The sequence below is a fragment of the Oncorhynchus tshawytscha genome, linkage group LG27, assembly GCF_018296145.1.
Source record: "Oncorhynchus tshawytscha isolate Ot180627B linkage group LG27, Otsh_v2.0, whole genome shotgun sequence".
NCBI classification, from domain to species: domain Eukaryota; kingdom Metazoa; phylum Chordata; class Actinopteri; order Salmoniformes; family Salmonidae; genus Oncorhynchus; species Oncorhynchus tshawytscha.
Genome location: NC_056455.1, coordinates 19,138,953 through 19,164,354, shown reverse-complemented (window position 1 = coordinate 19,164,354; position 25,402 = coordinate 19,138,953). Strand labels below are relative to the sequence as shown.

Here is a 25,402-nt window from a genome sequence, read left to right as displayed (position 1 = left end):
ATTTGACACAGAGGTGAAATACCTGCTATATGCTGATGACTTGGTACTTCTATCACCAACTAAAGAAGGTCTTCAACAAAACATTAATATTCTGGAGCAATATTGCCATAATTGGGCCCTGGCAGTAAATTTCCAAAAACTAAAATCATGATTTTCCAAAAAAAAACAGATGTCAGAAACACAAATGTAAATTCACCCTGAACAACACCTTAATTGAACACACAAAAATTACACCTACCTTGGTCTGACCATATCTGCATCGGGAAACTTTAATATGGCAGTGAATGCACTCAAAGAAAAGCCCGCAGAGCAATGTATGCAATAAAAATGAAATTATTCAAAATCAACATCCCAATTAAAATTTGGACTAAAATATTTGACAGTGTAATCCTACCAATAGCACTTTATGGAAGTGAGGTTTGGGGGCCACTCAATAAACTGGATTTTAAAATGTGGGACAAACATCCAATTGAAGCCCTACATGCAGAATTCTGTCGGAAAATCCTACAAGTCCAGAGAAATACACCAACTAATGCATGTAGGGCAGAATTGGGCCGTTTTCCAGTAATAATGAAGATACAGAAAAGATCATTAAAATTTTGGCTACATCTAAATTCAAGTCTAAATTCGAGTCTGCAATTTAAAGCACTTCAAACCCAAGAGCTGAGCCCAGAAACGAGCCCTCTCAGTCAGCTGGTGTTGGACCTCACCAACCAAGCTGACACCAGCACTGCTTCAAAAGAAAGAATTCCAATAAGCAAAATCATGAACCAATCAAAGGAATCATATTTACAATACTGGAAAAACGAAACAAAATCCCAAAGCCGACTAAATTGCTATCTGACCCTAAACAGAGATTATGAATTGGCTGATTATCTCTACTCTGTCAGAGATACGAAGCAGAGACAGATCCTTACCAAGTACAGGCTGAGTGATCACCGATTGGCAATAGAAACCGGCAGACATAAAAAGACATGGCTACCCAAAGAGGAGCGTGTATGTGGTCACTGCATGACAGGGGAGGTAGAGACAGAGATGCACTTTCTCCTTTACTGTGATAAATATTCCTCACGAAGAGATTCATTATTCACAGAAATGACTACATATATTCCAAATTTTTACAAATTCAACCCAGAGGAAAAACTAAGAATACTCATGGGCGAAGGAGTAATAGCTTCTCTTGCAGCCAAATATGTATTTTCCTGCCATAGCCTGAGGGACACTGAATAATAACATCTGCATAGTAAGCAGTAACTTACTTATTATTATTAATGTTTATCATTCCAAATATGGGTGGTAATGGTAGTGATAACAGTTTAGTGATGGTTGTAGTAGTCGTAGTAATGATGATTGTAGTTGTAGTACTGATATAAAGAAGAAGATGACCGTTATTTAGTTATAAGTTAGTTATAGTTTCATTTTCCATAATTTGATTTTATATTTATTACATTTCTACTATTGACTGTTACCATTTTATTGGTATTATTTTTGTATTTAATTTTGTATTATTATTTACTACCATTTTATATTATTATTTGCTATCATTTATAATTTTGTTACAATGTATATTGTATACATTGTTGCTTTGGCAATATTGACACAATGTTTTTCATGCCAATAAAGCAGCTTGAATTTGAATTTGAATTTGAGAGAGCGAGAGAGAGAGCCACGTAACGCGATACCGAGAGAGAGCGATAACGAGAGAGAGCGATAGAGAGAGCGATAGAGAGAGCGATAGAGAGAGCGATAGAGAGAGCGATAGAGCGATAGAGAGCGATAGAGAGAGCGATAGGTGAGAGAAAGCAAGCATGAGCTAGACAATCATCTCCTCTTGTTCCGGTCATCCACATTTCCTTTACCCTCTCGCCTCCTCCCCTCCTGTTCTCTCTCCTCCTCCCCTCCTGTTCTCTCTCCTCCTCCGAAGGGACAGCTCCTTTCCTTTACTCCTCCTCTCAGACCACCTCTAATGACAGCAAGCACAGAAACTTTAATGGAAACTATCCTTTCATTAAATACCTGCGAGGAGAGATGTAGAGGAGAGCGAGAGATATAAAAGAGGGGAGGCATAGAGCAAAGGAAGGGAGAGGAGGGAGCAGTGAGGAGGAAACAAGAGAAGGGAGATGAGCAAAGTCAGGAGAGGGGGAAGAGATGAGGGGTGGCATTGGGAAAAGAGCCAAGAGAAGATAGAAGAGCACTGGACTCTGGGGTGTTCCCTCTCTCTCAGAAGCAGGACAGGAACATGTGGCCAAGAAAGCAAAAGAGGGGGAAGGGAGAGAGAGAGGGAAGGAAGGAGAGATAAGAGGTTTAAGTTTTAATGTCAAATGCACTAGTACAGTGAAAGAAGAACACAAGAAAGTAAGAAGCTATGCACAGGGTCAGTTTGAGGCAGGGATGCTGGAGTGATAGAGGTACGGACTGTGCATTTACAAAGTATTCAGACCCCTGGACTTTTTCCACAGTTACATTACAGCCTTATTCTAACCCATAACGACAAAGCAAACATAAGTTCATAAATAAATATCACATTTACTTAAGTATTCAGATCCTTTACTCAGTACTTGGTTGTAGCACCTTTGACAGCGATTACAGCCTCGAGTCTTACTGGGTATGAGCCTACAAGCTCGGCACACCTGTATTTGGAGTGTTCCTCTCAAGCCCTGCCAGGTTGGATGGGGAGCACCGTTGCTCAGCTATTTCCAGGTCTCTCCAGAGATGTTAGTTCGGGTTCAAGTCCGGGCTCTTGCTGAACCACTCAAGAACATTTAGAGACTTGTCCCGAAGCCACTCCTGTGTAGTCTTGGCTGTGTGCTTAAGGTTATTGTCCTGTTGGAAGGTGAACCTTCACCCTAGCCTGAGGTCCTGAGTGCTCTGGAGCAGATTTTTTTTATCAAGGATCTCTACTTTGCTCCGTTCATCTTTCCCTCGATCCTGACTAGTCTCACAGTCTCTGCTGCTGAAAATATCCCCACCGCATGCTGCTGCCACCACCAAGGTTTACTGTAGGGATGGTACTAGGTTTCCTCCAGACATAATGTTGGGCATTCAGGCCAAAGAGTTGGTTTCATCAGTCAAGATAATTGTATTTCTCATGGTCTGTCAGAGTATTTAGGATCCTTTTGGCAAACTCCAAGCGGCCTATCATGTGCATTTTACTGAGGAGTGCCTTCCGACAAGCCCCTCTACCATAAAGGCCTGATTGGTGGAGCGCTGCAGAGATGGTTGTCCTTCTGGAAGGTTCACCCATCTCCACAGAGGATCTCTGGAGCTCTGTCAGAGTGACCATTTGGGTTCCTGTTCACCTCCCTGACCAAGGCCCTTCTCCTGATTGCTCAGTTTAGCCGGGCAGCCAGTTCCAGGAAGAGTTGTGTGGTTCCAAACTTCTTCCATTTAAGAAAGATGGAGGCCTCTGTGTTCTTGGGGGCCTTCAATGCTGCAGAAATGTTGTGGTACCCTATCCCAGATCTGTGCCTCAATACAATCCTGTCTCTGACCTTTACAGACAATTCCTTCGACCGCATGACTTTGGTTTTTGCTCTGACATGCACTGTCTACTGTGGGACCTTATATAGACAGGGGTGTGCCTTTCCAAATAGTGTACAATTATTTGAATTGAACACAGTTGGACTCCAATCAAGTTGTAGAAACATCAAGGATGATCAATTGAAAAGAGGATTCACCTGAGCTTAATTTCGAGTCTCATAGCAAAGGGTCTGAACACTTAAGTAAATAAGGTATTTCTTTTATACATTTGCAAAACATTAAGAACCAGTTTCGCTTTGTCATTATGGGGTATTGTGTGTAGATTGAGGAGGCAAAAAACAATGTAATCCATTTTAGAATAAGGCTGTAACGTAACAAAATGTGGAAAGAGTCAAGGGGCCGGAATACTTCCCGAATGCACTGCATGTACAGTTGAAGTCGTAAGTTTAAATACACTTAAGTTGGCGTCATTAAAACTCGTTTTCCAACCACTCCACAAATTTCTTGTTAACAAACTATAGTTTTGGCAAGTCGGTTAGGACATCCACTTTGTGCATAACACAAGTAATTTTTCCAAATTGTTATACAGACAGATTATTTCACTTATAATTAACTGTATTACAATTCCAGTGGGACAGAAGTATACAAACACTAAGTTGACTGTGCCTTTAAACAGATTGGAAAATTCCAGAAAATGATGTCATGGCTTTAGAAGCTTCTAATAGGCTAATTGACATCATTTGAGTCAATTGGAGGTGTACCTGTGGATGTATTTCAAGGCCTACCTTCAAACTCAGTGCCTCTTTGCTTGACATCATGGGATCATCAAAAGAAATCAGCCAAGACCTCTGACTTTTTTTTGTGGGCCTCCACAAGTCTAGTTCACCCTTGGAAACAATTTCCAAATGCCTGAAGGTTCCATGTTCATTTGTACAAACAATAGCACGCAAGTAAGTATAAACACCATGGGACCACGCAGCCGTCATAACGCTCAGGAAGGAGACGCGTTCTGTCATCTAGAGATGAACGTACTTTGGTGCGAAAAGTGCAAATCAATTCCAGAACAGCAAAGGACCTTGTGAAGATGCTGGAGGAAACAGGTACAAAGATATCTATATCTACAGTAAAACGAGTCCTATATCGACATAACCTGAAAGGCTGCTCAGCAAGGAAGAAGCCACTGCTCCAAAACCGCCATAAAAAAAGCCAGACAACGGTTTGCAACTGCACATGGGACAAAGTTCGTACTTTTTGGAGAAATGTCCTCTGGTCTGATAAAACAAAAATAGAACTTGTTTGGCCATAATGACCATCGTTATATTTGGAAGAAAAAGGGGAGGCTTGCAAGCTGAAGAACACCATCCCAACCGTGAAACACAGGGGAGGCAGCATCATGTTGTGGAGGTGCTTTGCTGCAGGAGGGACTGGTGCACTTCACAAAATAGATGGCATGATGAGGTAGGAAAATTATCTGGATATATTGAAGACATCATTCAGGAAGTTAAATGGGTCTTCCAAATGGACAATAACCACAAGCATACTTCCAAAGTTGTGGCAAAATGGCTTAAGGACAACAAAGTCAAGGTATTGGAGTGGCCATCACAAAGCCCTGACCTCAAGCCGATAGAAAATTTGTGAACTGAAAAGTGTGAGCAAGAAGGACTACAAATCTGACTCAGTTACACCTGCTCTGTCAGGAGGAATGGGCCAGAATTCACCCAACTTATTGTGGGAAGCATGTGGAAGGCTACCCGAATCGTTTGACCAAAGTTAAACCATTTAAAGGCAATGCTACCAAATACGAATTGAGTGCATGTAAACTTCTGACCCACCACTCTCTCTACTATTATTCTGACATTTCACATTCTTAAAATAAAGTGGTGATCCTAACTGACCTAAGACAGGGAATTTTTTACTAGGATTAAATGTAAAGAATTGTGAAAAACTGAGTTTAAATGTAGTTGGCTAAGGTGTATGTAAACCTCCGACTTCAACTGTATAGGGGTAAGGTGACTAGGCATCAGGATATACAGAGTATACCCAACATTAGAAACCTCTTCCTAATTATTGAGTAGCACCCCCACCCCTTTCGCCCTCAGAACAGCCTGAATTCATCTAGGCATGGAATCTACAAGGTGTTGAAAGCGTTCCACAGGGATTCTGGCCAATGTAGACCCAAATGCTTACCACAGTTGTGTCAGGTTGGCTGGATGTCCTTTGGGTGGTGGACCATTCTTGATACACACAGGAAACTGTTGAGCGTGAAAAAACCAGCCACATTGCAGTTCTTGACACAAACAGGTGCGCCTAGCACCTACTACCTACAAGTGACATCAATAAGGGATCATAGCTTTCACCTGGATTCACCTCATCAGTCTGTCATGGAAAGAACAGGCATCCTTAATGTTTTGTATACTAAGTGTATGATAATTTACACTGCTGCTACTCTGTTTATGATTGTATGTGAGTGTGTGTGCATGTATGTAGATTTAGTATAAATGTGTGCGTGTTGTGCGTGTTGGAGTGTCAGTGTGCGTGAGTGCGTAGAGTCCTGTGAGCGTGCAATAGAGAGAACAGTATACGGCTTGGGGGGCTGGAGTCTAATGATTTTCCGGGTCTTCCTTTCACACCGCCTGATAGAGGTCCTGGATGGCAGGGAACTCGGCCCCAGTGATGTACTGGCCTGTCCGCACCATCTTCTATCACCATGCGATCGAGGGCGGTGTTGTTGCCGTACCAAGCAGTGATGCAGCCAGTGAAGATGCTCCCAATAGCGCAGCTGTAGACCTTTGAGGATGTGAGGGCCCATTGCCAAACCTTTTCAACCTCCTGAGGGGGAAGAGGCGCCGTCGCACCTTCTTCATGATTGTGCAAGTGGACCATTTTAAATCCTTAGAGATTTGGACACCCCAGTGGGGTCCCATGTTGAGAGTCAGTTTGGTGAAGGGGATGTTGCCTACCCTTCACCACCTGGGGTCGGCCCGTCAGGAAGTCCAGGATCCAGCTTCAGAGTGAGATGTTCAGTACCAGGATCCTAAGCTTGGTGACGAGCTTAGAGGGGACGATGGTGTTGAATGCTGAGCAGTAGTCAATGAACAGCATTCTTACAAAAGGAGAGAGAAAGAGTAGAGCGAGAGAGAGAGAGGGGAGAGAAAGAGATACAAAAATGAAGAGAAAGAAAAAAAAGAGAAGGAAAGAGAATGAGAGAACGAGGAGACAGTTCTCCAATGGTAGTAAAGACTGCATCCCAGGAGGAACAAGGACCAGGAATATTGAAGTACTTTACAGTCTTACTTGCCCACGGAAAGACCTTGTGGTAGCACCCTTTTCATTTATTCCAGGGTCACTAACTCACTACAGTAACCCACAATAGGGCTGGGTGATATGGCCAAAATACTTGGGCATTAATATGGACTTGGTCCCCCCTTTGCTGCTATAACTGCCACCACTCTTCTGGGAAGGCTTTCCACTAGATGTTGGAACATTGCTGCAGGGATTTGCTTCCGTTCAGCCACAAGAGCGTTAGTGAGATCGGGCAATGATGTTGAGCGATTAGGCCTGGCTTGCAGTCGGCGTTCTAATTCATCCCAAAGGTGTTCGTTGAGGTCTGGTTGTAAGAAACTCGAACTCATAGTGTATTTATAGAACGCTTGTGGATTTATATTAAGAAGCTAAGTGGAAACATCGTTGTTGCATGTGCTGCATTGATCATGCAGACAGAACACAAGTGTCTTGTGGTTAAGCAACAACAAATGAGCTCCTTGAGTGAGACGGGGCAGGGCTAGGTCTGCGAGGAAATGGACATTACACATGGCATATTACAAACCAAACATTCAAATACTGTTATAGAAGTTAAGGTAAAAACCTAAACTGGTCCGCATCAATGCTAGTATATAGTAAAATACAGTGTACCGCCCAGCCAAATCCACATGGGTTTCCTCATTAACGGAGCTGGTGTAATTACCAGAGATTAACACAAGAGAGGGGCAGCCACCCAGGACTATAACCAACCAGCAGCCAACACCACTGGGGAGGGCTGTGTTGGAAGTACTCTCTATGCCAAGCCTCTCTCACATACACATGTGCATACACACACAGTACACGCAGTCACACACAGTACACGCAGTCACACACACAGTACACGCAGTCACACACACAGTACACGCAGTCACACACACAGTACACGCAGTCACACACACAGTACACGCAGTCACACACACAGTACACGCAGTCACACACAGAGTACACGCAGTCACACACAGAGTACACGCAGTCACACACAGAGTACACGCAGTCACACCTCACCACCCCCACAGCTCTGTAGTAGCTGCTATGCCCCTCCTACTCATCTGTCAATAGGCCCAGTATGGAAGCACTTTAAACAGACTTGCACATCGCTCCGCTTTCTCTCGTAACAAACAAGTTGGGAACTTCAAGACACGGATTCCAGCACCATACCCACAGGGTTAATTAGGCTTGCTTTAAACAGCCACCACCATGCTTTTTAAACATTCATGGGCGAATGCATGACAACGAGAACATTAGCATATCCAGAAAGTTAACCTCTACTCTGTTCCCCGATCCAACAGGGGGGGCTGGGTGACACAGAGAGAGAGATGGTTGACCTCTGCTGCCCCCTCTGTTACAGCCTAGTAATAACAGGGGATATAATCTAGCCCAACACTACACAGCATCTGACCTGAGCCCTACTGACAAACTGACGGAATAAGAATCCGCACAGACCTTTTTGGTCTTAACCTTATGCCTAACTTTTTAAATTATCAGTGTGGTTGGGGTTGGCGAAGAGTAATTGCAGAAATAGACAGGGTTTATGACTTTGTGGCAACTAGTGATGACCCATGAGGTTTTCCTGGTCAGGTCACATGGTTAGGACAGACTCCTGGCCCTAGTCCCAGTGTAGCGGTGTGTGTCCTATAAACGGGTTAGCGGTGTGTGTCCTATAAACGGGTTAGCGGTGTGTGTCCTATAAACGGGTTACCGGTGTGTGTCCTATAAACGGGTTAGCGGTGTGTGTCCTATAAACGGGTTAGCGGTGTGTGTCCTATAAACGGGTTAGCGGTGTGTGTCCTATAAACGGGTTAGTTGTGTGTGTCCTATAAACGGGTTAGTTGTGTGTGTCCTATTAAACAGGTTAGCGGTGTGTGTCCTATAAACGGGTTAGCGGTGTGTGTCCGGGTTAGCGGTGTGTGTCCTATAAACGGGTTAGCGGTGTGTGTCCTATAAACGGGTTAGCGGTGTGTGTCCTATAAACGGGTTAGTTGTGTGTGTCCTATAAACGGGTTAGTTGTGTGTGTCCTATTAAACAGGTTAGCTGTGTGTGTCCTATAAAACGGGTTAGTTGTGTGCACACTTCAAAGCGGCGTAAGGCCATGTGTTATGGTTTTGGATGGCCAGATTGCTAGCAACAACGACAAGAAACTACGATGTGGTGAATTGTAAGTGTCTCGTTTTAGCTCATTTGATCTTGTTTTTGATACCATGCCTTGTTTTGAAGTGTTTTGACTGATTTTACATCTATGCTACCATGGCAAAACATGTGCTATCTAGCTAGTTAAAACTTCTTGGTGACAGGGGGCAGTATTTTCACATCCAGATGAAATGCATGCCCAAATTCAACTGCCTGCTACTCATCCCCAGAAAATAAGATATGCATAGTATTAGTAGATTTGGATAGAAAACACTCTGAAGTTCCTAAAACTGTTTGAATCATGTCCGTGAGTAAAACAGAACTTATTTAGCAGGCGAAACCCCGAGGACAAACCATTCAGATTTTGTTTTTTTGGGTCACACTCTTTTCAATGGGTTTTCATTGGGAATCCAGATTTCTAAGGGACCTTCTTGCAGTTAGTTGACAAGATACAAATCTGTCGTTCTGTCCCTGAACACGGCAGTTAACCCACTGTTCCTAGGCCGTCATTGTTCTTAACTGACTTGCCTAGTTAAATAAAGGTAAAATAAAAAATAAAAGTTGCTATCGCTTCCACTGGATGTCAACAGTCTTTAGAGGTTGAGGTTATTCCTTTGTGTAATGAAGAAGTACGGCCATCTTGAACGAGGGTCACTTGAAGTGTACTGTTAGAGGCGCGTGACCAGAAAGCATGCTTCAGTTTGTTTTCTTCCTTTATTGAACACAGATCATCCTGTCTTAAATTGTATCGATTATTTACGTTAAAAAATACCTAAAGTTGTATTACAAAAGTAGTTTGAAATGTTTTAGCAACAGGTAACTTTTGAGATATTTTGCAGTCACGTTGCGCAAGTTGGAGCCGGTGTTTTTCTGGATCAAAAGCGCCAAATAAATGGACATTTTGGATATATATCGACGGAATTAATCAAACAAAAGGACCATTTGTGATGTTTATGGGACATATTGTAGTGCCAACAAAATAAGCTCATCAAAGGTAAGGCATGAATTATATTTTTATTTCTGCGTTATGTGTCACGCCTGCAGGGTTGAAATATGGTTTCTCTCTTTGTTTACGGAGGTGCTATCCTCAGATAATAGCATCGTTTGCTTTAGCTGAAAAGCCTTTTTGAAATCTGACATGTTGGCTGGATTCACAACAAGTGTAGCTTTAATTTGCTATCTCGCGTGTATGATTTAATGAAAGTTTGATTTTTAATAGTAATTTATTTGAATTTGGCGCTCTGCATTTTCCCTGGCTTTTGGCCAGGTGGGACGCGTCCCACATATCCCAGAGAGGTTAACCAACAACCGCAACAAAGTATTTGAGAGACAAGTTCTCATTGTGCAACTTTATTTAGGTTTTCAATAAACATTGGGGACAAAATATTGTTTACATGTTATCAACAATATAAGCCAACCCCATCTGTTTTGCCCCACAGTAGAGCACAAGTCAATGTAGTTGCTAAACAACCAACCCGTCTATAGAGATACATCTAACTGCCAACATTATAGGGCGTTGGGCCCCACGAACCAGAACAGCTTCAACGTGCCTTAGCATACATTCTACACATGTCTGGAACTCTATTAGAGGGATCCGGCACCATTCTTCCACGAGAAATTCCATCATTTGGTGTTCTGTTGACGGTGGTGGAAAATCATTTGGGTTGAGATCTGGTGACTGACACACACCCTCCTTTGAGACCCTCTTTCAAAGTCATTGACATCTATTATTCTAGCCAGGGTAGACAAATTAATCGACAACTGGGCTTTTTTATACATGACCCTAAGCATGATGGGATGTTAATTTCTTAATTAACACCTGCACCTGCTTTTAATATACTTTGAAGGCCTAATTTACTTTATTTACTTTATTTTGGCAGTTACCTATATCTCTATGTTGTGTGAACTTGTGTCCTACCTCACAGAAGAGAGTGAGCTTGTCGTCAGGCAGCAGCCCATTGGCCTCGTCCAGCAGGAAGTCTCTCCTGATGAATTTCTTAAAGCCCCAGTCCTTCCCCTGGACAAACCGGTATGCCCTCTGGCTCTCTGTAAAAGGGAACAACACAGACAGTTAGTGCACGTGTGTCTGTCATGACCATGAGAAAGGAGAAAGTGAGAGTGAGCACAGTCAGACAGGAGGTTGAATGAAGGAAGTGTCACCTGCAGGGGACTTTTAACACCTCATAAGAAAACGATGCCACACTCCACAGACATTTTTCATACACTCCCTCATCTCTGGCACACAGGAACGATAAGCAGGTGGGATAAGCAGGGATCAAAGCATCCCATTATAAAGTGCTTATGGACTGCCAAGTATGTCTGCCTGAGAAGAGGCAGGGAGGGTTCTGTGCACTACAAACACACAAGAGAAATGCCTTCATGCGGTCCTTCACCAGGAATACGTACATACACTGGCTTGCGTCCAGAATGGCACCCTTTTCCCTATATAGTGTACTACAAAAGTAGTGCACTACATAGGGAATAGTGTGTTATTTGGGACACAACCACTGAGGACATACTCAACGTACATAACACAATAACTACAGTCAGAGACACTGCTGTACCATAGTGGTTCTGATGGCCCAGTTGGTAAGACTGATGCTAACAACGCCAAGGCCATGGGTTCAAGTCCCTCAGGGATCACATACAGTAAAGTGAGTGCATTTATATTTGTAGTAAATGGCTTTGGATCAAAGAGTCTGCCAAGTCACAATGAATTCCCTGCCCAGACATTTTACTACTCCAAGACCCTCTCAAAGATCTCCAATGAAACGTCACATAAAGATCCTTGGTCATGTATAGAATGACATGATCCCATCTAAGAAGCTCCTGTGGGGCAGGCCCATCCTGTGGGGCAGGCACCTACTGCTATATAGGATGAGGATCCCTGGGGTCTAAAGAACCACACACACCAGGCCGACAGCCCATCTGCCGTTCGTTTGCCGCTCTTTCGGCGTGGTGTGTTTTAGGAAAAACCCACTGATGGACGTCTGGCTGCAGACGTTTTCACCTGATTCTACATGAAGAATCGGTTAGCAAATTACAGCCAGAACTCTGTGCAGTGGTGCTGAGTACCATCGACCAGCTAACACTACTGGTGTCCAAGCCTTAAGAGATCTCCTGCCATATCCAAGTGGGAGTCATTCAGATAGAGCTTTCAGCAGAGCTGTTACCCCATGTGAAATTCACCAGCAGCGGTATGATACAGTGGGTGGGTACAGTAGTCAAACAGGCAGGCAGGGGCTGCACTCCAAATGGCACCCTATTCCCTTTATAGTGCACTATATTGACCAGAGCCCTATGGGCTATATGAAATAGGGAATAAGCTGTCATTTGGGATGTCTACAGACAGTGGTGGAGTTGAGCGCATATCCAGTTCTCCACCCCAGTGCTCAATCAAGGGGTCTTCTCCCTCTAATCCCTCCTCTGGAGATGGGCTACAAACAGGCCCTGACAGCCACCCTCTCAGACTGACAGAAATCCAAACACTCCAAAGGCTCTTTTCTCTACTCTTTTTTTCCTACTTTATTCATCGTCACTCTCCTCTTTTCCTCTCTGCATAATAGGAACTGATGTCAGAAGACTTTCATTTAAAGGCTTTGCGTCAGTCTCTCCCTCATCTGAAACCTGTGTTGTTGAAAGCCACGTCAAACTTTTATGGACTTGACATGCCGAGTAGTGTATGGTTGGATACACAAACACACAGAGCAAAAGCACTGCGTCTTATCCTTGTCTGCCTGTTTGTCTGAAATCTTTCAGTCTGCCTTTTCTCTATTTCCTTTCCGATATGTGAGAGACTCAGGCATGGTCCCCTGGCCAGCAGCTCCTCTCCCTGTGTGGTGGAGGGATTGTCCTGTGTGTTATCAGGGTATATGGAAGAAGACCAGCAGCCTGTGACAACTTCCTACGGGGCTGGGTCTCAGCCTAATGGAGGTGTGAGGACAGTGGGAGGAGAGAGAGAGAGAGAGGGCTAGCTGGGAGGAGAGAGGGCTAGCTGGGAGGAGAGAGGGCTAGCTGGGAGGAGGGAGGGAGAGACGGAACGGGAGCACAGAGAACAGAGGAGAAAGGGTGAGGAGTCCAACGTCAGGAAGAGGGAGAGGTAGAAAGGGCTAGCTGGGAGGAGGGAGGGACAGAATGGGAGCACAGAGGACGGAGGAGAAAGAGTGAGAGGAGTCCAACGGCAGGAAGAGGGAGAGAGGGCTAGCTGGGAGGAGGGAGGGACAGAACGGGAGCACAGAGGACGGAGGAGAAAGGGTGAGGAGTCCAACGGCAGGAAGAGGGAGAGAGGTGAGATTTCTCCTCTTACTCCTCAGTCCCTGCTCACTCTCCACACTAAGGTGTATGTCTGTGTGCACATGTGCGTGCGCCTGTGCGTTTGTATGCGTGTGTGTATTAAGCTGAGCTCAGCTGACCCTGCTGCCTCGACTGGGTCTCCTGAGCAGGACCAGAACCTCACGCTGGCATGGGATCAACCTCAGGTCAGACCGCATGTGGTCACGGTCGGGTCACAGCAGGCTGGGTCACCAAGTCAGGAGGGGAGGAACACACCAGGAATAACAAATAGGAGAGGAGGAAGAGGAGTGAGAAGACCAGCGATGGAAGCATGTCACTCAAACAGTGGATGGAAGCATGTCACTCAAACAGTGGATAGAAGCTGTCACTAACAGTGCAGGCAGAGGTGGCATGTGAGGTGAGATATGTAGATAGATGGAGTGAGACAAGAGATAAGGGAAAAAAATAGGAAGGCGAGAGAGACAGGGACAGAGTTTTAGAGAGGAGAAGGGAAAGATCGAGCGAGAGTAGAGCCAGGCTGTTTTAGAGAGCATAGCATACATATTCAGGCTGTGGCTCAGGGGCATGGTTGAAACACACAGTGAGAAGGTCACCCAGAAACTGGCTGGCAAACATCACACTCCGGGCCAACAAAGGAGCACTACTCAATAGTGTGGGTCACACTAAGAGTGTGTGTGCGGGCATGACAGAGAAAGTGTAATGTACAGTATGTACATCAGTTCAAAACACAACTCTAATCCCTCCATCCCTCCGTGATCATCTGTTCTCTGGAAGGAGGTTTAGAGAATCCCAAAAGGAGCCTGGAGCTTTTCCCCATTACACAAACACAATCAAGCATTCACACACCTAGACCTTCATACAGACACACTTCAACCCCATCCTCCCAACCACTACTGCCTACATCCCCATCCCACTTCTTCCCTCCACTTCAATAGCTGCCCTTTAGTCTAAATCCCATTCATTAAATACAGTACACAACACATACAGTCCAATGTCTAACAGCATGATAGACAACGCTTCAGTATGTGTAATGGAGCACCTGCATTTGCATCAACCCCCCACGCACCTACATAGGCTGACATATAGGAAGGCAGACACACAAGCTCACTCACACACACCACAAATACACAAACGAGCACACACACGCCATTCCTGAAGAAAATCTCATCTCTATTGAATAATGAGCTCTATAAGCAAGTGTCAGCACAAACATGTGTAACGACGTTCCTTCTAGCCGTGTCGATATGTGATTATGGAAAGACTGTCCAATGACTCTTCCCACAACACAACAACACTGAATGCCTGACCGCCCCCATCAGTAACCGCGGGCAACTAGCTCTGACAACCACAGGCAAGCATTCAGACAGAGGTTTCAATCAGCCAGGAGACCATGTGGAACTAAAGACACTAACCACAATACCACAAACACTGTACTGGCAAATGAGATCGTTCTTTTAAAATATACAGTGTATGAAGACCTGTGTACACACAGCAAATTAACCTGAACTTGAACCTGTGACCAAACACACTGGAGACATAACCTCTCCTTAGCACTTTGCACCTAAAAAGCACTACAAAGCCCACTGTCTGAGAAGAACACTCAGCCCTGCGCCATTTAAATAAACCCTAGCCACCACCGCCATATAGCAGGAGACTTCCTCTCTCTCTCTGTGTTCTCAGAGCTGTCAGTGCAGCAGTGTGTCTGCCAGCAGGCTGCTTTATCTGGCACAGGAGAAGAGGGGGGGCCAAGAGACACGTTACAAACCGTTCATCCACAATCCCACAGGAGAGCCAGCTAGCTAGCGACTAAGCCAGGGAGAGAAATTATGTGGCAGAGAAGAGAGGAGAGGATGTTTGGGGGAGAGGGGAGAGAGGTGGGGGGCTGCAAGTGGAGCCCAAATCTATCTCCATTAGCAGGCAGTAACACCATCAGAGACCAACAGAGGAGACCAACATACATTACTGATTGAGGCTCTCTATTCTGGTGGGGGTGGCTGAACAGTATGAGGTTGAAGGTCAGATCCACTTGAAACAGTTCATGTTTAAGGCAGCAAATGATATATGCAGCATATTTACATTACTCACAATCATCTTTAACCATATTTCTAACCACCTATGTATCTGTTTATTTAGCTATGTATCACACCAATCTGTACTTGGACTTACTATCCATTTCAGTGGAGTGTGTGGCCCTGTGAGACTGTGTGGAGAGCCCCAGCAGTGACATGCCACATAAACAGTCCTCACACTCTGAGCCACAGCCTTCTTAATTAAGGCACTTTGTTTTTATTTGGCCTGGGTTCTCTTCAGGAGGCATGGATTTAATTGGATTCTAAATGATCCAGAACAGATAGAGCTATCTTTACTGCCATATTCTCAGACAGAGTGCTCGCTGAAGTCCCTTGTCACGAATACGGTGGCTGCGGGTAATTTTCTCCAGCGACAAGGCGAGCAGAGAGCTGATGGGAAGATGGGGTGCATCTGGGGGACGGGGGGGGTCTACCACCAAAGAACACAATTTACAGCAAACCCCCCAGAGACACGAAGAGGAGAACAGAAGACATTTTCTCCACTTCTCTCAACATTCTCCTTCTTTAATCTCTTTCAGTGGTCATGTGGAGAGGCAGGTTCAGGTGAGCTGACCGAGTGAAGGAATGAAACGGCTCTAGGTGGTGTTTACCACCCACTCTGCAGGCTACCCTCTTAGAGTGGTGCAGCGAAATGGGCACAGCCAACTATGCATTAACTGTACCTTAAGAGCCTCTCAAGTGAACTTGATGCACAATTACAGTATGCGGCCCAGGGCCTGTTTCATAACAGTAGTGTTTGTGAATGTGTTGTTGTTGTTGAGGAGTGAAAATGCACTGCCACAATGAAGATGTAGAGTGTAGAACGGAGAGAGGGAAAGTGTGTGAGGGAGGGAGGGGTTGAGTTCACGCGGTAGACGTTTCTCAGCAGGAAAACCATTTCCCTTTCTACACGACCTGCACTGCGGGTGGTTGTAAACAGTCTTGCTGCATACACCTCTGATACAAACATTCCTCCTCTGCCCCTCTCCTCACCTCCTCCCATACTTCCTGTGCTCGATGGGGTGCCGGAGGAGAGACAACCAACCAGGTAGAGAGCCTGATAACCAGGAAGCGGTCACATCTGGCCAACTAATTCAATTCCACACAACTTTGCTTTTCCTCCCCATAACATAACCTAATTAAAAAGAGCAGGCATTGGAAGAAACACATTTCCTTTCCAATTCATCAGCCAGAGAAGAGGCAGAAGACAAAAATTGCTCCATGCTACTTTGAATTAAATATGGGGGGGAACGAATTCCACCTGCAGTGATTATACACACCCATATGGCTATCAACACCTCGGCCCGCACACTGAATTAGACACTTTGGCTCCCTCACCCCCTCCTATGCACACACTCACTTAGTAAACCTCAGAGACACAGGTAATACATATCTCAAACCTCATAACCTTGTTCCTATTAGTCAACATGTCTTCCATGTTCTACTGCCAAGCTACAGGTTTGAGCTGAGAGGTTCAAGAGTGGATTGTTATTAGTAGTTCTGTTATCACATGACCTCACACACCTACATAATATCAAGCCAGGTACACTATGGGATTACAATGGCAGAGCACCACTGACCCTATAGAGATGGTGGGTTGTTGGGGATAGATATTTCCCAAGCAAAAAAATGATTCACATTCAAGAAAACATTAAAAAGTACATCTACTAAGATTGGCCATATGACTGGACAGATACTGACACCTGAATTGACTGTTACCTTTCAGGTATTTTAAATGTCCGTAATGTCTACTTGTTAATGTTATTTAAATGCATGTACATTTTAAAGTATTTTTGTCTGTAATGCCATTTTCGTCATGTGTCGGACCAGAGGAAGACTAGCTGTCGTCATGGCATTAGCTAATGGGGATCCAAATCAACTCAAATCAAGTGTGACTTACCCATAGCCTTCGTCTCCTCTCCCTTGGCATTGAGGATGGAGAACTTGAACTTGGCACGCACCTCGCTCTTGGGACAGCTGACCAGGAGCAGGTAGAGGGACAGGTAGTCTTTACTCTCCTCGTCCAGGCCTTTAGGGTTTACACGCAAACACCTGAACACACAGAGGGAGGGATCAGCATCAGTCATCATCAGACTCAGTCATACAGAGACGAGGTCAGTCAACTATGCTCAGTAACTGTCCAAAATAATAGAGACCAAACTCTGACCAACAGACTTAGGAGCCTAAATCAGATCAATCATGGACAAGTTATTGGTCCTGTCGTCCCTTCTGGCTTATCCATAGCACCCACTTCTTGGCCCCGCCTCCACTCACCATTTAAGCTTGTCATTGGCTCCCGAAGAGAAGGTGGAGCTCTTGATGACCTCGCCCATCTCCTCACGACAGAAGCTGAAGTTGTTGATGGTCCACATGTAAGAGAACTTCACCACTTTGATCTAACAGAGGTAGGGACACACACACACCCACAGCAGGAATCAGACATGATGACTTTAATTTATTTATCTATTCCATACAGGTAGCTAAGTGGCTGGTTGGTCAGGCTGGACTTCAAAACCACACATCAAACCTGCCTTTCATCTCAATAAACACCGACAACAAACAGGGGGAGAAGAAAGGATATTAAAATGCTGCAACAAAAAATGATTTTTCAAGGACAGCGAGATGAAAAACACATCAATAGAAAAACATCCCTCTTCTTTAAACAGGCTGTTATCAAAAACACCAGTACTGGCAGTCCTGACTGACTGACAGACTGACAGGTGTAAGTACTGTACATAGAAAAACAGATACATGTACACACACACACCAATCCCCACGCTTACCTGAGTGTAACACCAGCTCTCAGCCACAGGGCCGCTGGACATGTCCGCGGGGGGAGGGGGACTCGGGACTCTTGACATCGCCAGCGTTGAGGCAGGGGGGGCCTGAGTGGAGCCTGAGCACCAGCCAGGAGGAAGGCAGAGTGGAGGGGTGGCTGAGCCCAACAGAACACCACTGAATGGGCTAAGTATTCAACCAGACCACCACACACAGCACCAGGGTCCAGCCAAGGATAACGTCTGGGGAATGTCCAGCTAACCCACAGCAACACCCTACAACCAGAGAGAGTCGCATTATCATAGGTGTTATAGTCAGTGCGTGCGGGCTAAAAGGCTAATTGTAATTGAGCGGTATTGCTCAGTAAGTAGGACAAAACAGCTCTGAATTCATTTGTTTTCAAAGGGCCTCTGCATTCAAAGCAGAGAGGCTGTGAACGCTGCTCGCTCGGCTTCAGTGAGAAAAGCCCTCGTTTATCTGCCATGGTTCTGCCTTTCTTTTGCTTTGAGCGGAGCGGAGCGCCAGCCGATCTGTGACTGAGAGTGAAGAGCAAGGCTTAAGACCATCATCCCACGCCTGCCTGCCAATCTCCACTCACTCAAGTAGCCTACACAAGGTCACATACAACTTTCAAAGAGCACATTGACTTGGAAATATCATAGCCTATTCCAAAATGTGCAAACTTCTAACTTCTTCTAAGTTATTCCCTCTGTTTTTCAAGGTACATGTGTGAATACAGCCACAATAGAAAAACAGCATTGACTTCAGTTGAACCATAGATCTACAATCTATGAGAGAGAACTGTGACTTTAACCAATGACTTCTCTTCAATATCACCTTTACAGAACCACAGATGACCCCTGGGAAGAGAACAAGAATGTGATCTTAATTGACTTGCCTGGTTAAATAAAAAACAAATTATCTTTCGTTCTCCTTTCCTCCCTCTCCCCTGGCTCCTTTCTTCCCTCTCCCCTGGCTCCTTTCTTCCCTCTCCCCTGGCTCCTTTCTTCCCTCTCCCCTGGCTCCTTTCTTCCCTGCTCCTTTCCCTCCCTATCCCCTGGCTCCTTTCCCCCCTCTCCTTTCCTCCCTCTCCCCTGGCTCCTTTCCCCCTGCTCCTTTCCTCCCTATCCCCTGGCTCCTTTCCCCCTCTCCTTTCCTCCCTCTCCCCCTGCTCCTTTCCCCCTCTCCCCCTGCTCCTTTCCTCCCCTGCTCCTTTCCTCCCTCCCCCCGCTCCTTTCTTCCCTCTCCCCCCGCTCCTTTCCTCCCTCTCCCCCTGCTCCTTTCCTCCCCCTGCTCCTTTCCTCCCCCTGCTCCTTTCCTCCCCCTGCTCCTTTCCTCCCTCCTGCTCCTTTCCTCCCTCCTGCTCCTTTCCTCCCTCCTGCTCCTTTCCTCCCCCCTGCTCCTTTCCTCCCCCCTGCTCCTTTCCCTATTTTCTCACTCATCCTGCACATGTCAAATTGAAGCTATCACAGGGTTTCAGGGCAAAGACTCTTCTCTCGTTCTCTCTCTCTTTTCTCAGTCAACCTGCAAGTCCCCCTGTCTCGCAGCCAGACAATCCCTTCGCTTTGCTTCTTAATTAGTGGCTGATTGGATGGGAAGTTCAGGACCTAGATAACTTCCCAGAATCTGTGTGAGAGAGCGAAAGGGAAGGAAAGGGCAATGGGGGGGGTCCACCTCTGCCTGGCAGAGTGGAGACGGATGAGACGACACACAGACCTCCACGGACGCAGACAGGACTTCATGAATGTTTAGAGAACTTTGTTGGATCTGATCTTTCTGTTTCTTATTTTGTTCTATTTGCATCTGATGAAAAACACTGGTGGCATTTTCACTCAGTAAAACAATACAATATTAATCAAAAGATGAATAACAAGGCAGCACTGATTTGCAATTTAAATTACCTGAGATTTCCTAACAATTAATTATAGTCTGTGTGAACTAGTGTGTGTTCATGGGTGTAACAAATATGCAGCTTAAGTGCACAAATGCATGCACACATGCAAACTGCTGTGTGGTGGAGTGTGTGCGTTGCATGTGTGCAATAATTGTGTGCCCCCGTATGTTTCCTTAAGCTGTGTGTTTGCATGTCTCTGTATAGGCTACTGTCTCCCAAAGTGTGTGCTGCCAACAGCGATCACGAGGGAACCACTAAGAAAACATGACAATACTGGCACCATCGCTAACAACTTCACAGCTTTTCTAAATACACCCAGATGACACTTAAACAGAATAAAGCTGGGGATTGATTTGTCTTTTCATGACAATCATCAGGAGCAGAGAAGCAGACAAATGACAGTAACAACTCAGAGATAGTGGGGCGTGGGGTATGTGGTAGTGTGTGTGTGTGTGTGTGTGTGTGTGTGTGTGTGTGTGTGTGTGTGTGTGTGTGGTAATCCTTGTACTCCCTCACTTCAAAATCTTGAGATGGTTCATTCATCATGGTGATTCAGTTGGTGACAGCTAGCACCAATGGACAGGAGGACTAACAGGTGAGAATACACACGGCAGGGGAAATAAATATCACCACAGCAGTACGTCAGAGAGCGTTAAGAGGGCTGTGTGGATTGTGTGCTCCCCTGAAAACAATCACTAAGCAATGTATGAGGTAAGGATGGCAGTGGTGTGTTGAGTGTTTCTCGGGTTGTGTACGTGTGTACATGCGTGAATGCCTACCGCCCACATCTCATTTCCCTATCCCATCCTAGTCTGCTGCTGAGGGGACCGACAGGATGAGGAGAAAGAAAGGAGACCTGGATCACATTTATATTAATTACATAGACAGGCCTCTCTCACTGTGCGAGTCCAGATCTCCCTCCCACCACAGTCTTCACCTCCCTCCCACCACAGACTTCACCTCCCTCCCACCACAGCCTTCACCTCCCTCCCACCACAGCCTTCACCTCCCTCCCACCACAGCCTTCACCTCCCTCCCACCACAGCCTTCACCTCCCTCCCACCACAGCCTTCACCTCACCACTAAGAGGCGAGTGCATTACTCAAACATAGACATGTGGACAAACAGTTCCCAGGAAACCAACAGTCTGAATGATGTCATGTCCTCTCCATCCCTCCCATTAGAAACAGAAGATAAGGGTGTAGAAGATGTTAAACAACACAATGTAACTACAAGTCAATCACACTTCTGTGAAATCAAACTGTCCACTTAGGAAGCAACACTGATTGACAATAAATTTCACATGCTGTTGTGCAAATGGAATAGACAACAGGTGGAAATTATAGGCAATTAGCAAGACACCCCCAATAAAGGAGTGGTTCTGCAGATGGTGACCCCAGACCACTTCTCAGTTCCTATGCTTCCTGGCTGATGTTTTGGTCACTTTTGAATGCTGGCGGTGCTTTCGCTCTAGTGGTAGCATGAGACGGAGTCTACAACCCACACAAGTGGCTCAGTTAGTGCAGCTCGTCCAGGATGGCACATCAATGCGAGCTGTGGCAAGAAGGTTTGCTGTGTCTGTCAGCGTAGAGTCCAGAGCATGGAGGCGCTACCAGGAGACAGGCCAGTACATCAGGAGACGTGGAGGAGGCCGTAGGAGGGCAACAACCTAGCAGCATATTTATTTATATATATATATATATTTATAATTATTATTATTTAACCAGGCAGGCTAGTTGAGAACAAGTTCTCATTTACAACTGCGACCTGGCCAAGATAAAGAAAAGCAATGCGACACAAATAACACTGAGTTACACATGGAATAAACAAACAGTCAATAATACAATAGAAAGATCTATATACAGTGTGTGCAAATGAGATAGGATAAGGGAGGTAAAGCAATAAATAGGCCAGAGTAGCAAAATAATTTCAATATAATTTCAATATAGCAATTAAAAACTGGAGTGACAGATGTGCAGAAGATGAATGTACAAGTAGAGATACTGGGGTGCAAAGGAGCAAAATAAATAACAGTATGGGGATGAGGAAGTTGGGTGGGCTATTTACAGGTTCAGTGATTTGTGAGGTGCTCTGACAGCTGGTGCTTAAACTTAGTGAGGGAGATGAGTCTCCAGCTTCAGTGATTTTTGCAGTTCGTTCCAGTCATTGGCAGCAGAGAACTGGAAGGAAAGGCAACCAAAGGAGGAATTGGCTTTGGGGGTGACCAGTGAAATATACCTGCTGGAGCACGTGCTACGGGTGGGTGCTGCTATGGTGACCTGTGAGCTGAGATAAGTGGTGGGTGGTTTATGGGGCTTTGGTGACGAAACGGATGGCACTGTGATAGACTGCATCAAGTTTGCTGAGTAGAGTGTTGGAGGCTATTTTGTAAATGACATCACCAAAGTCTAGGATCGGTAGGAGAGTCAGTTTTACGAGGTTCAGTTTGGCAGCATGAGTGAAGGATGCTTTGTTGCGAAACAGGAAGACGAGTCTAGATTTAATTTTGGGTTGGAGATGCTTAATGGGAGTCTGGAAGGAGAGTTTACAGTCTAACCAGACACCTAGGTATTTGTAGTTGTCCACATATTCAAAGTCAGAAACGTTCAGGTGGGCAGCGATCAGTTGAAGAGCATTTAGTTTTACTTGCATTTAAGAGCAGTTTGAGGCCGCACAAGGAGAGTTGGATGGCATTGAAGCGCGTCTGGAGGTTAGTTCACACAGTGTCCAAAGAAGGGCCAGAAGTATACAGAATGGTGTCGTTTGTGTAGAGGTGGATCAGAGAATCACCAGCAGCAAGAGTGACATCATTGATTCAGAGAAAAGAGTCGGCCCGAGAATTGAACCCTGTGGCACCCCTATAGAGACTGTCAGATGTCCAGACAGCAGGCCCTCCGATTTGACACACTGAACTCCATCTGAGAAGTAGATGGTGAACCAGGCAAGGTAGTCATTTGAGAAACCAAGGCTGATTGTCTCTTATCGATGGTGGTTATGATATCGTTTAGGACCTTGAGAGTGGCTGTGGTGCACCCATGACCAGCTCAGAAACCAGATTGCATTGCAGAGGAGGTACGGTAGGATTATAAATGGTCAGTGATCTGTTTGTTAACTTGGCTTTCAAAGACCTTAGAAAGGCAGGGTAGGATAGATATAGGTCTGTAACAGTTTGGGTCTAGAGTGTCTGATGACCGAGGCAGCTTTCCAATCTTTGGGGATCTCCGACGATACGACAGAGAGGTTGAACAGGCTAGTAATTAGGGTTGCAACAATTTCAGCAGATCATTTTGGGAAGAAAGGGTCCAGATTGTCTAACCCGGCTGAATTGTAGGGGTCCAGATTTTGCCGCTCTTTCAGAACATCAGCTATCTGGATTTGGGTGAAGGAGAAATGGGGAGGCTTGGGCAAGTTGCTGTGGGGGATGCAGTGCTGTTGATCGGGGTAGGGGTAGCCAGGTGGAAAGCATGGCCAGCCGTAGAAAAATGCTTTTTGAAATTCTCAATTATCGTGGATTTATCGGTGATGACAGTGTTCCAGCTGCCTACTACACTGAGGCTAGGAGAGGAGGTGCTCTTATTCTCCATGGACTTTACAATGTCTCAGAAGTTTTTTGAACAAAGGGCTTTTTTGATACCCGAGCCAGGTCGATTAGAAAGGCCTGCCCGCTGAAGTGTTTTAGGGAGCGTTTGACAGTGATGAGGGGTGGTCGTTCGACCGCAGACACATTATGGACGCAGGCAATGAGGCAGTGATCGCTGAGATCCTGGTTGAAAACAGCAGAGGTGTATTTGGAGGGCAGGTTGTTTAGGATGATATCTATGAAGGTGCTCGTGTTTACGGATTTGGGGTTGTACCTGGTAGGTTCATTAATAATTTGTGTGAGATTGAGGGCATCAAGCTTAGATTGTAGAAGGCCAGGGTGTTAAAGCATGTCCCAGTTCAGGTCACCGAACAGCACGAGCTCTGAAGATAGATGGGGGGTGTCATGACGTTGGCCTGGGGGTAGGTTTATGACAGTCATAAATACCTCTTCCCCCCTTTCTCCTCTCTCTACCCTACTGATGTGAAATTTGAAAACCCCTTGGTTAACATCGAGATTCTGGGAACATCAGAAGGTGGGGGTAAATGAACTATATTCTGGTAATCCGACCAATTTAACATATGCGGTGGTACTTAATGAATATGATGTCAGTTCGATTGTCATCTGAGACATTCTCATCAATGATATTCTCATCAATGATAAGATGACAAACTCTACAGTGGAAAGTCTGCACATTGTAGTTATCGGATCCACATGGAATTGTTGTTCAATTTAAATGTTTGAATATAAAATTGTTGGTGAAGAGATTAAACGTAATTTTAGCTTCCAAATGAGAGATTTGGGTTTTCATAAGGTTTGGGCTCTGCTCAATCAGTGACCCGCCCCATGTGAAGAGACATGGGCTGTAGACTGTGAAACACGCCCTTCTCACTGCACTATATAAGCCCTTGATGACAATATAACCTCCTGTTACAAGTATGTGAGCTCTGCATTAAAAGGACTAACATGTCAACTACAGAACTAAGCCAACCTCAGCCTGAGCTTTGGTTGCGAATGGTATGAACTTTGAACTCTTATTCACTACAGAAGTGATACCTCCTAGCCATTGAGTTCGCTACAGCAGCTGCAAACGCGGGCTAGGAAAGAACAGACAGAGGATCCCGTCTACCACACAACGACCTTACTACAACGTATCCAATTGACCACCAGAGACATTCTCCAAAGGACTCGGTTTGGCGACACAGCCTTCCATCTACCACCAACCTACTGAAGCGCAGCTCAGAGTAAATATTTATTGCATTTTCCTTTTCCAAATGGGAGGTCATTTCGAATGTATAAGATACTGTATTTATGATAGCACAGCTTCTCCCTTTGTCCCTTTGTCTTCCCGCTCTTTCACTCAAACCCAGATCCTTTTTTGTGTAACCAGCTGTCATAGGGTCATTCCCTTTATGACGTCATTTGTAAGGTATGATTCATTCTTTGTATATGTAATTCTGTGTGATTAGTTAGGTATTTAGTAAATAAATAATTAAACCCAATTTTGTATTGCTGATTCAACCTGTTAGCCAGGGTTCGTGAAGATAACCAAGAATTTACAACTTTCAGATGAGACTGAATTAAGGTGACGATTAATATTGACTGCTATTGATGTAAAATATTACTAGGTCTTTAACCTCTAGGGTGGGGTGCAGCATTCGGAATTTTGGATGAAAAGCATGCCCAAATTAAACAGCCTGCTACTCAGGCCCAGAAGATATGATATGCATATAACTGGTAGATTTGGATAGAAAACACTCTAAAGTTTCCAAAACTGTTAACCTCTAGCGTCGAGCAATCCCGTATCCGGGAGCGTAATTATAGCCTCAAGCTCATTACCATAACGCAACGTTAACTATTCATGAAAATTGCAAATGAAA

General features: G+C 45.2%; 1 protein-coding gene across 2 annotated transcripts in view; it reads right to left on the bottom strand.

The window, feature by feature from the left end:
• LOC112238972 (speckle type BTB/POZ protein) overlaps positions 1–25,402 on the bottom strand; it is a 146,107-nt gene that overhangs the window by 65,992 nt on the left and 54,713 nt on the right. For both annotated transcript variants that reach the window (XM_042307538.1, XM_042307539.1), the window contains exons 3-6: positions 18,054–18,323; positions 17,545–17,666; positions 17,171–17,322; positions 10,827–10,954 (exon numbers count right to left, since the gene is read on the bottom strand). In XM_042307538.1, the coding sequence (XP_042163472.1) occupies positions 10,827–10,954; positions 17,171–17,322; positions 17,545–17,666; positions 18,054–18,131 (480 nt within the window). In that variant the 5' untranslated portion in view covers positions 18,132–18,323. The remainder of the gene's footprint in view (positions 1–10,826; positions 10,955–17,170; positions 17,323–17,544; positions 17,667–18,053; positions 18,324–25,402) is intronic.